The sequence below is a fragment of the Lithobates pipiens genome, unplaced genomic scaffold (genome assembly GCF_037356315.1).
Source record: "Lithobates pipiens isolate NorthernLeopardFrog02 unplaced genomic scaffold, aLitPip1_a1.2 Scaffold_25, whole genome shotgun sequence".
Lineage (NCBI taxonomy): Eukaryota > Metazoa > Chordata > Amphibia > Anura > Ranidae > Lithobates > Lithobates pipiens.
The window spans coordinates 64547648-64560493 of record NW_027507787.1 but is presented as its reverse complement, the minus strand read 5'-3'; the positions used below and the strand labels follow the sequence as shown (position 1 = coordinate 64560493).

The following is a 12846-nucleotide window of genomic DNA, read 5'->3' as shown; positions in this document are numbered from 1 at the left end:
AACCATGTCCTGTGGTCTAATGAGACGAGGATAAACTTATTTGCTTCAGATGGTGTCACGTGTGTGTCGCAGGAACCAGGTGAGGAGCACAAAAACAAGTGTGTCTTGTCTACAGTCAAGCCTGGTGTTGGGAGTGTCATGGTCTGGAGCTGCATGAGTGCTGCTGGCACTGGGGAGCTACAGTTCATTGAGGGAACCATGAATGCCAACATGCACTGTGACATACTGAAGCAGAGCATGATCCCCTCCCTTCAGAGACTGGGCCGCAGGGCAGTATTCCAACATGATAACGAAACCTCCAAGATGACCACTGCCTTGCTAAAGAAGCTGAAGGTAAAGGTGATGGACTGGCCAAGCATGTCTCCAGACCTAAATCCTATTGAGCATTTGTGAGGCATCCTCAAATGGAAGGTGAAAATGTGCAAGGTCTCTAACATCCACCAGCTCCATGATGTAATTATGGAGGAGTAGAAGAGGACTCCAGTGCCAACCTAAGAAGCTCTGGTGAACGTCATGCACAAGAGGGTTAAGGCAGTGCTGGAAAATAATGGTGGCCACACAAAATATTGCCACTTTTGGCCCAATTTGGACATTTTCACTTAGGGGTGTACTCACATTTGTTTCCAGCGGTTTAGACATTAATGGCTGTGTGTTGAGTTTTTTTAAGGGGACAGCAAATGTACACTGTTATACAAGCTGTACACTCACTACTTTACATTGTAGCAAAGTGTAATTCCTTCAGTGTTGTTACATGAAAAGATATAATAAAATATTTAAAAAAATGTGAGGGGTGTACTCACATTGTAAGATACTGTATATAAATATACAAACCCAAAGGGAAAGCCCCAGTTTTCAGAACTCATCCCACCAGTGGTAATGGTCCACATGGTATAAAAGCTCAATAATGGGCAGGAGGAAAGAAGTATCTCATAGTGTATAGTCCTATAAGATGAAATGCATCAGCACTTATATGTCATTTTTATTGATTCGCGTTGTGAGCACTTACATGTATATTTATGTTGCATTTTTCACTTGATGTATTTGTATGTTTATTTATGCATGTGTACTTTATTGACATGCTGTACTTCATATCTTCCTAAAACAGAAGGGATAGAAGTGATTTATCAATGTAACTTAACATCCACTTTAAAAACGCAGAGGCAAGGCAGTGGGGCTTCCACATATATTTACAAATGTGTGCTGCTCAAAGCTCTGTTTTTTACCGTAAATTGCTAGACAGTGTCATTTTATTTTATTGCAGGCTAGATGGTAAGGGTGCTGGGAAATATTTTGTTTGTTAGCGCTGTGCAATACCCTTCCAAGTGCACCTTCAAAAGCAATTTATAAATTAGGGTGGTTGCCATTCTTGTATAGCTTGCTTGCTGGTGTGGGGACACTTTGGACACCTTCAGCTACATTTGTGCCCTTGCTGGGCTTATAATTTGTCCCTTTGCCTTTAGACCCCTTTCACACTGCCAGCGTTTTTCAGGCGCTACCGCGCTAAAAATAGCGCCTGCATAGTGCCTGAAAAAAGCGGCTCCATTCACTCCAGTGTGAAAGCCCTCGGGCTTTCGCACTGGAGCGGTGTGTTTGCAGGGCATCAGAAAAAGTCCTGCCAGCAGCTTCTTTTGGAGCGGTGAGGAGCAGTGAACTCACTGCTGCTCCCAGTTTGAAATCAATGGGGCAGCGCTGCGATACCATCGGCAAAACGCCGCTCTGGTGGTGCTTTGCGGGTGTGTTTAACCCCTTTTTGGCCGCTAGCAGGGGGGTAGAAAACTGCCCCACTAGCGGCCGAATAGCGCTGATAAAACGATGGTAAATCGTGGCTAAAAATAGCACCGCTTTACCGCTGATGCCCTAGGCAGCTTGGTGTGAAAGGGGTCTTAAGAAGGAATGGGCTTCCTCCAGGCATACCTGCCCTTCATTTATCTGCTGCTCTATAGGCTCCAACTTGGAGAATCTCAAATAGAGGCGTTAGAACTGCACTTTACAGAGGGGCCTTGGGGAGGCAGTGCGGTTTCCCCATATATTTCCAAATGTGTGCAACTAAATCCTCTATTTTTACTGTAAATTGTTACACAGCGTCATTGTATTTTATTTTACAGGTTAGATGGGAAGTTTACTGGGAAATTTTCTGTTTATTTGTACTGTGCACTGTCCTACCATGTGAATCTCAGTTTAAAAGCTGGTTATAAATTGGGTGGTTGTCATTCTTGTATGTCTGCGTTTCCATTGCAGAGATTCACCCTCACGTCTTGCTCTGGTAATACTTGTTACCCAGAAGAAGTTAAAAGGTTACAGTAGTCACTGCATCCAAATGTTCGGTTGAATCTGCTACCGGGGGGCACCTGTTCAGCTGACAGCTGTAAAAGGTGGCATTTCCCTTCAGGTTTCCTCTAACTTCCTACTGTGTTAGCAGGTAAAGATGTAAGAGAAAAATGTTTCAATTGACGACATAGACCTGCAGAGGTTCTAAATTTCTCCTAATATGTACATACAAATTGCCTAGAGATGCACTTTAAGAACAGTACTGCACAGTGCATGTGTAGGTTGTCTGAAGAACAACATCTTTCAAAGAATGAACTAAGGTTGTGACATCCAGCTCCATGTTTGGGTACCAAATATACAATAAACTGATAGCTCAAGTTATGGTGAAATCCTCTGGGTCTAGACATACACACTATAGGATATGTACTAATAGACACCCTCCACCCGCACAGCAATCCTAAGGCTTGCCCAAAACATTTTAGGAACAGTTAAGGTCATTAGTGAAAAGGAAGACTGAAAAAATAATATTATTTCTCAGCTTTTGTAACCTGTTGTTCCAAAAGAATCTTATTTGTGTATGTTTGTTGAAGCCAGGAAGGATATTGTCTGTATTGTTCTTTGTAGCATCCCATTATACTTTCACCTTCTTGCACAGAGGGCACAGAAGTTATCCTCTGTCATTTGTCAAGCTGCAATCCACCCATTTTATCTTGCAATAAAACAGGATCAGATAAAAAAAAAAAAAGTGTTGCAGTTCACATTTATTTAACCACAGTACTGTGTGATGTAAACAGTGCCTATGAGTGCTGAGCTATTTGGTTCCATATACTGTAGTACCTTCTGAAGCACCCAAGATCAGGTCAGGAACCTGTGCTGAGGGGAACCTTTTTTCTTTAGCGTGTATGGGGCCTACAATTTGTGTAAATACCATTGTGCACCCGTAAAAATATTATTCATCATGATTTCATATATATATATATATATATATATATATATATATATATATATATATATATATATATATATATATATATATATATAGTTTTTTTATCACTTTAATCTTAATATGTTAGAATATATAACAGGTGGGAAATTCACCAACTGTCCAAGGCATAGAACCATAAAGAATAAACATGATAAAACTGAAAGATAAAATCAGCAGTCTAACTATTTGAAAAACAATGTTAAGTCTTTTTAAATTGTCTAGAAGTAATGATCTCACAAATATTAACCCTTTATTTTTCAAGTTAAACTACATTTGATAGACCTTGCATTTGTGTTTTGGGTTCTAACGTTTTAACCTAGCATTGGCAGTGTGTGTCTTGAAGCACATGTGTTAAAGTAGAACTAAACCTTTCTATCTTTAATGCCAATGAAGCTGCCATCTTTGCCTCTGTTTGATCTGCAGTTGCCGTTCAGTTGCACATGTGATCAGTTATGATAGCAGCCATTTGATGGCTTGAAAGTTCATTTGAAAGCAACTGTAACAGTTATAACTCATGGCATGCCTTGAATGTAACTATTTTGGGAGACAGTTAAATCAATGGGTGTAGTACTGCTTTAAATGGATTTATCGTATTATCAGCAGCATCATGATATAATAAATGCATACTGTTTCAGTATATAAAAATACATTTATAGCAAATGAGAAAAATAGTACACAATCCAGAATTCCATACCTTTTCTCCTTTGGCACCTGCTGTTCCCTAATAGAAGAAAAATACTCTATTTATAAAATTGCAGTATTCATACATTTAATTTGAAACAGACACAACAATACTATCATTAGCGGAACATATAAATATATATATACTCACTGGATTTCCCTTTGGACCAGGAGAACCCTTAAAAAGAAAAACAGGATTGCTTTGTAGTAGACTGCTTTCATCAGTAATAAATACAGTATGATTCACATTATGTAGTCATAATCAGGGCAACTGTAGAACAACAAATGCTCTGTACTAGTCAATGACATGCAATCCATACAATTGCCTGGAACCAATGGATTTCCTTTAAAACAATGCTAATTGTGACCTTAAAGTAAGGCTTCCAAACATATTTTACCCCTTTTTACGAAACATAGAAATAAGCATAATCCAAAAAATAAAGTCTTTATCAATTCCAGCAATTAGGAAGGCTTTCTTTTTATTTATTTTAACTTTTAATGGGCTAATTACGTGTCAAAAGGCCTGGCAGATCAGTATGGAAAATATTTACAATCTGAAACAAATCAATCATGTATGGACAGAGGTCACAGGAAAAAGGCAATAATAGTCATTAATTTGGAAACCACAAACCAGCATATTCTGTCAAGTAATCATGTTTAATGTGCTAATTGGGGTCACTTTAACACAAAGCTATAAATCGGACCCAATAGATTGATGCATTGTTCAAATGCAAACAGTCCCTTTTTCTGAAACCACTATGCTCTCATTTGCTAAAATACCTCTATATAATTTAATCAGTATCTTACATGACAAAGGCAGATTTTACATACATATGGAATATTTCAAAGAGCTAAATAATTTCATATGAATGCAAGTCAGTACAAATTATACTCTATTTGAAGCTCATTCAAAAAATTACCTGCTTCTGTTCAGCAGCTATAAAAATATACAATTCACAATTTGATTTAAAAGAGGGATATGGGAGCACTTATTATTGATAATTGGTTGATTTAACCTTCCTTCACTTTGCAGACATAACAACCTTGCCCTCATGTCCCAGACTGCATATGTTGGGCTGTCTCCAAGATGCCAATCTAGTAACCAGGGGATATGCGAGTTGACCATACTACAATAAAAACAATTCATGCTGACTTAAAGGAAATCCAAAACCTAACATTTATACAGAAAACAAATCGTGAAAGTAAAATACATGTTTCATTCCTATTCTTACAAAAATGTTACTACAATTACATTTTTGTAAAAAAAAAAAAAAAAAAACAACAACCTTGTTCCTCCTAGGACAGCCTCATTTAGAAGTATAAGAACATGGCTGGGGATGGTCAAAACATGATCTTGCCCTACCAGACAAAGCTGGGCTTTGTGGCAGGGCTGCATACATCTTAGGACTGGATGGACAAAAATACAAATCCTATGACAGGTAAAACAGTGCCTCTATGTGCATTTAGTGTGGCCTTGATGTGTGTGACCAATGACACCATAAAGCTTCTAGTTCACTCCCTGGTTATCTATTGCCTTGACTGCTGCAACTCCCTCATCATTGGATTACCTTTAAATAGACTATCCCCCTTCAGTCCATAATGAATGCTGCTGCAAGACTCATCAACCTTACCAACTATTCAGTGTCCTCCACCCCTCTCTGCCAATCCCTCAACTGGCTTCCACACACCCAATGAATACAATGAAGTCAAAGTACTAACAATAATTTACAAAGCCAAACACAACTCTGCCCCTAACTATATCACTAACCTAGTGTCAAAATACTAACCCAGCCGCTCTCTTCGGTCCTCCCAAGACCTCATGCTCTCTAGCTCCCTTGTCACCTCCTCCCACGCTTGCCTCCAGGATTTCTCCAGAACTTCTCCCATCCTTTGGAACTCCCTACCCCAATCTGTCCGACTGTCCCCTAATCTATTCATCTTTAGATAATCCCTGAAGACCCTTCACTTTAAAGAAGCCTATCCTATTTTTAACTAATATATTGTTTTACTTTCTCCATCAGATCATCCCCCACAACTATTACATTGTATCAATGTAAAGTAGTGAGTGTACAGCTTGTATAACAGTGTACATTTGCTGTCCCCTCAAAATAACTCAACACACAGCCATTAATGTCTAAACCACTGGCAACAAAAGTGAGTATACCCCTAAGTGAAAATGTCCAAATTGGGCCCAATTAGCAAATTTCCCTCCCCTTCCCTTCCCTTTCATACTGGTCACTGAAAGTACAACATGGCTCTCATAACAAAAAAAAAATCTCTGAGGATCCGGAAAAAAGAATTGTTGCTCTACTTAAAGATGGCCTAGGCTATAAGAAGATTGCCAAGACCCTGAAACTGAGCTGCAGCATAGTGGCAAAGACCATACAGTGGTTTAACAGGACAGGTTCCACTCAGAACAGGCCTCGCCATGGTTGACCAAAGAAGTTGAGTGCACATGCTCAGCATCATTTCCTAGGGGTTGTCTTTGGGAAATAGATGTATGAGTGCTGCCAGCATTGCTGCAGAGGTTGATGGGGGGGGGGGGGGGGTCAGCTTGTAAGTGCACAGACCATACACCGCACACTGAATCAAATTGGTTTGCATGGCTGTTGTCCCAGAAGGAAGCCTCTTCTATAGATGATGCACAAGAAAGTCAGCAAACAGTTTTCTGAATCCAAGCAGACTAAGGACATGGATTACTGAAACCATGTCCTGTGGTCTGATGAGACCAAGATAAACTTATTTGCTTCAGATGGTGTCAATCGTGTGTCGCAGGAACAATGTGAAGAACACAAAGACAAATGTGTCTTGCCTACAGTCAAGCATGGTGGTGGGAGTGTCATGATTTGCAGCTGCATGAGTGCTTCTAGCACTGGGGAGCTACAGTTCAATGAGTGAACCATGAATGCCAACATCTACTATGACATACTGAAGCAGAGCATGATCCCCTGCCTTCAAAGACTGGGATACATGGCAGTACTCCAACATGATACTGACCCAAACACACCTCCAAGACGACCACTGCCTTGCTAAAGAAGCTGAGGGTAAAGGTGATGGACTGGCCAAGCACGTCTCCAGGCCTAAACCCTATTGAGCATCTGTGGAGCATCCTCAAACAGAAGGTGGAGGAGAGCAAGGTCTCTAACATCCACCAGCTCTGTGATGTCATCATGGAGGGGTGGAAGAGGAATCCAGTGGCAACCTGTGAAGCTCTGGTGAACGCCATGCCTAAGAGGGTTAAGACAGTGCTGCAAAATAATGATGGCCACACAAAATATTGACATTTTCAGCCCAATTTGGACATATTCACTTAGGGATGTACAGTGGTGTGAAAAAGTGTTTGCCCCCTTCCTCATTTCCTGTTCCTTTGCATGTTTGTCACACTTAAGTGTTTCGGAACATCAAACCAATTTAAACAATAGTCAAGGACAACACAAGTAAACACAAAATGCAATTTGTAAATGAAAGTGTTTATTATTAAAGGTGAAAAAAAATCCAAACCATCATGGCCCTGTGTGAAAAAGTGATTGCCCCCCTTGTTAAAACATACTATAACTGTGGTTGTCCACACCTGAGTTCAATTTCTCTAGCCACACCCAGGCCTGATTATTGCCACACCTGTTCACAATCAAGGCATCACTTAAATAGGAGCTGCTTGACACAGTAAGGTCCACCAGAAGATCCTTAAAAGCTACACATCATGCCGAGACCCAAAGAAATTCAGGAACAATTGAGAAAGAAAGTAATTGAGATCTATCAGTCTGGAAAGGGTTATAAAGCCATTTCCAAAGCTTTGGGAATCCAGCGAACCACAGTGAGAGCCATTATCCACAAATGGCAAAGACATGGAACAGTGGTGAACCTTCCCAGGAGTGGCCGGCCGCCCAAAATTACCCCAAGAGCGCAGCGACGACTCATCCAAGAGGTCACAAAAGACCCCACAACAACGTCCAAGGAACTGCAGGCCTCACTTGCCTCAGTTAAGGTCAGCGTTCATGCCTCCACCATCAGGAAAAGACTGGGCAAAAATGGCCTGCATGGCAGAGTTCCAAGGAGAAAACCACTGCTGAGCAAAAAGAACATCAAAGCTCGTCTCAATTTCTCCACAACACATCTTGATGATCCCCAAGACTTTTGGGACAACATTCTGTGGACCGATGAGACAAAAGTAGAACTCTTTGGAAGGTGTGTGTCCAAGTATATCTGGCGTAGAAGGAACACTGCATTTCATAAAAAGAACATTATACCAACAGTAAAATATGGTGGTGGTAGTGTGATGGTCTGGGGCTGTTTTGCTGCTTCAGGACCTGGAAGACTTGCCGTGATAAAAGGAACTATGAATTCTGCTGTCTACCAAGAGATCCTGAAGGAGAATGTCCGACCATCTGTTCGTGTACTCAAGCTGAAACGAACTTGGGTTCTGCAGCAGGACAATGATCCTAAACACACCAGCAAGTCCACCACCGAATGGCTGAAGAAAAACAAAATGAAGACTTTGGAGTGGCCTAGCCAAAGTCCTGACCTGAATCCTATTGAGATGTTGTGGTATGACCTTAAAAAGGCCGTTCATGCTCGAAAACCCTCTAATGTAACTGAATTAGGACAATTCTGCAAAGATGAGTGGGCCAAAATTCCTCCAGGACGCTGTAAAAGCCTCATTGCACGTTATCGCAAACGCTTGGTTGCAGTTGTTGCTGCTAAGGGTGGCCCAACCAGTTATTAGGTTTAGGGGGCAATCACTTTTTCACACAGGGCCATGATGGTTTGGATTTTTTTTCACCTTTAATAATAAACATCTTCATTTACAAATTGTATTTTGTGTTTACTTGTGTTGTCCTTGACTATTGTTTAAATTGGTTTGATGTTCCGAAACACTTAAGTGTGACAAACATGCAAAGGAACAGGAAATGAGGAAGGGGGCAAACACTTTTTCACACCACTGTACTCACTTTTGTTGCCAGCAGTGTGTTGCGTTATTTTGAGGGGACAGCAAATTTACACTGTAATACAAGCTGAGTACTACTTTACATTGTAGTAAAGTGTAATTTTTTTCAGTGTTGTCACTTGAAAAGATATAATAAAATATTTACAAAAATTTGAGGAGTGTCCTTTTTTTGTGAGATACTGTAACTGAAATGTCTGCCTTCAAACTGTTGCCACAATATAAATCCTGTATAATAATAATAAAAAAAAGTATAAAGCACTTAGAGCCGGTTCACACAGGGGCGACTCGCCAGGTGACTTAGCCGCCTGACAAGTCGCATCCCGCTCTGTGCAATGGAACCGTTCTAATCGGAGCGACTCAAGTCGCACTGACTTAGAAAAAGGTTCCTGTACGACTTTTGGGGCGACTTGAGGCAACTTGCATTGACCTCTATACAGAAGTCGTTTTGCAAGTCGCCGCAGTGGTTGCGTCCAGGTCGCCTGAGGCAGTCGCGCTGTAAGTCGTGCTGCCTCAGTGTGAAGCGGACCTTAAGGTCGCTAAAGACATAATGGATGCATAGAAACCAATTAGCTTCCAGGTGATACACAGGGATGAAACACATCCTACATAGGTTGTACCTATTTGTATCTAAACAAAACACAGAGTCAAAGCACTGTAATATGCACATTTGCTATAGTGTAGAATAGAAAATAAACTTTCTTTTCTTTCCAAACCATCAACCTAATATTACAGTGGAGATTATGAAGTTTATAACATCTGTCTCTAATTAGCTCTCACTGCTCACTTACCAGTTTGCATGACAGTTGCTGCAAATGACAACTAATTAGAGACATGTGTGCCTACAGGTGTGTTACACATGGCTGTTCAGATCCAGAAAATACATTGTAAAGCTTGTACAGGGGAATTTACTAAGACTGGCTCAGACAGAATCTTTTTTTTTTTTTTTTACCTTATGGCATTCTCTGCATTAAGGAAGAAAAGCGAACCCTACCCTCTGTTCACCTCTACAAGATCCTTCACAATCTGCACAGCTTTTCCAATCTTCTGTTTTGCTGAGGCAGGTACTGAGGACTGCAGAGCCATAGGCTCCTGCTACCATTGGTCAATTTGCTCAGAGGAGGGAGCAAGGGGTTGCCTCCCAGGCATTGTGTGGTCTAAGGACACACACAGTACCAGCCAGAAACACACATTGATAAGGTGTCTCCTTATCAGCTGACTAGCTATGGAGACACCAGCCGCAGGAGAACAGAAAAAGGCAATTTTAGTAAAGAAGTCTTATTCTATAATGTAAGTATGGACTGTCTCATAAAAAAAATAAAAAAAAATAAAATAAGGGTTTAATATAATTGTAATCTTTTTGTAGCTTTGGATAGGGTCTGGAATAGTTAGAGCTTTCGTTATTTATCATTCTCTGGGACACTAATGGTAAGATTTACCCTCTCTAATTTTCTTTCCAACCAGTGTCGTCAGTACAAAAAGTGAAAACAAAATAATATGCTATGGCCAGAATAGAAGGCAGGGGGGGGGGGGGATATTTTCCAGTGGTGACACCTGTTCTAACCACAATTGCCAAAGCTAGAATTTGCCCTCACTTTGTTTTGTATCTGGGACAGGAAATGAACAGAAATTTTCCTGAAGGGGCACACAAAAATAAAAAGCTGAAGAGACCCTAGTTCTTTCCCACTCTGTCCAAAACTAAAAAAGCCATTTTACTAGAATTCCACTTGAAAAGCTTTTCCTTCCCTTTGTCTAATTGCATGTTCCCCACCAAAAGCACATTGACGAACTCTAGGTGACAACTACAAGCACTATAAAAAGCAAAGCTTTGTTTCTGTAACTTATATTAGTGGAACCTTTGTTATCATCACTTCCTTGTCCTACAATTTTATTAGAATTATAACCTCCTGTCCTGAAGGGTCAGCCCAGCAATGACAGCAGGGACAATGAAATAAATATAATTACCAGACAATAATGACATCGAAGAGTGTACATGGAATATTTTGTAATACATGAAGTCCAGCCAAACATGGGTGTAATACATTCTGTCTTGTCATATTTGATTTATTTTGCTGAGGAAGTGGGAGAAGTCGCAAGTGTTTTGTTTTACCTTCAAAAAGGGAAGGTCGTGTTCCAAGACACTGTCTGAGAATTTCCATTTCCTGCTGGCTATCAGTTGTAGGGATCTCAGTACATGCATTACATCGCTGTGTAACTGTACCAACATTGCAAATGCTGCTGGCAAAACAATAAATCAATAGCTTCCAGGTGTGCACACTACCTTGAGAACAGAGAGACAGAGAGAGTGTGTACCAGCTTTCCCATGACAAGGGGTCCAGTATATAATGATTTTTAGACACAATTTTCTGGCCCAGACTAATATGTTTGTATAAGACTTTTATCCACAGAGCATCACGATATATCTGTTCGCAGGAGTCAGGCTTTAAAGTGGAAGTTCACTCTAAAACTAAAACCTCTAAATCTACTTACATCCACAACCCAAGACTAACTTATGTTGCATGGCGCATCCCCGACCTAGGTTAAGAGCCTATAACGCGGCTCTTTACCCATGTGGTCAGCTGTGTCCAATCAAACTCTACAAACTAGAGTACATTTTCTGGAATTTACACAGCTTTTAATTTACGACTGCCTATCTCATTTCTTGAGGTGCTAAAATAGCAGGGCAGTACAAACCCCCCCAAATGACCCCATTTTGGAAAATAGACACCCCAAGGAAATTGCTGAGAGGCATGTTGAGCCCATTGAATATTTTGTGATTGAATAATGACAAAAAAAAAAGTTTACAAAAAGTTGTCACTAAATGATATATTGCTCACACATACCATAGTTATAAGTGGAATTGCACCCCAAAATATATTCTGCTGCTTCTCCTGAGTACGGGGATACCACATATGTGGGACTTTTTGGGAGTCTAGCCACGTACGGCACCCTGAAAACCAATCACTGCCTTCAGGATTTCTAAGGGTGCAAATTTTTGATTTCACTCCTCACTACCTATCACAGTTTCGAACGCCATAAAATGCCAAAATAGCACAAACCCCCCCCCTTAAATGACCCCATTTTGGAAAGTAGACACCCCAAGCTATTTACTGAGAGGCATGTTGAGTCCATGGAATATTTTATATTTTGCCACAATTTGCGGGAATATTACAAACTTTTTTTTATGGAACAAAGTTGTCACTAAATGATATATTGCTCACACATGCTATAGGCATATGTGAAATTATACCCCAAAATACATTCTGCTGCTTCTCCTGAGTACGGGGATACCACATGTGGGGGACTTTTTGGAACAAGAAATCTGGAGGTTGGGATAAACAGTTCAATCTCTGTATTTGCGGAAAATACTAAGCTAAGCAGGGAGATAACTTCTCCGCAGGATGTGGAAACCTTGCAAGAAGATCTGGGCATCTGGGGTTGGCAACTACATGGCAAATGAGGTTTAATGTAGAAAAATGTAAAATAATGCATTTGGATGGCAAAAATATGAATACGATCTATACACTAGGGGGAGAACCTCTGGGGGAATCTAGGATGGAAAAGGACCTGGGGGTCCTAGAAGATGGTAGGTTCAGCAATGGCATGAAATTCCAAGCTGCTGCTAACTAAGCAAACAGAATATTGGCATGCATTAAAAAAGGGGATTAACTCCAGGGATAAAGCAATAATTCTCCCACTCTAGATTATGGTCTGGCCACACCTGGAGTATGCTGTCCAGTTCTGGGCACCAGTCCTCAGGAAGGATGTACTGGAAATGGAGCGAGTACAAAGAAGGGCAACAAAGCTAATAAAGGGTTTGGAGAATATAAGTTATGAAGAAAGATTGCGAGCGCTGAACTTATTCTATCTGGAGAAGAGACACTAGAGAGGGGATATAATTTCAATTTACAACTACTGTACTGGTGACCCCACAATTGGGATAAAACTTTTTCGTGGAAGGGAGTTTAAC

General features: G+C 40.6%; 1 protein-coding gene across 1 annotated transcript in view; it reads right to left on the bottom strand.

Moving 5' to 3' along the window:
- Positions 1-12846, bottom strand: part of COL13A1 (collagen type XIII alpha 1 chain) — a 237971-nt gene that overhangs the window by 160238 nt on the left and 64887 nt on the right. Inside the window, exons 8-9 of the mRNA XM_077454564.1 lie at positions 4086-4112; positions 3948-3974 (exon numbers count right to left, since the gene is read on the bottom strand). Coding sequence (XP_077310690.1) covers positions 3948-3974; positions 4086-4112 — 54 coding nt within the window. The remainder of the gene's footprint in view (positions 1-3947; positions 3975-4085; positions 4113-12846) is intronic.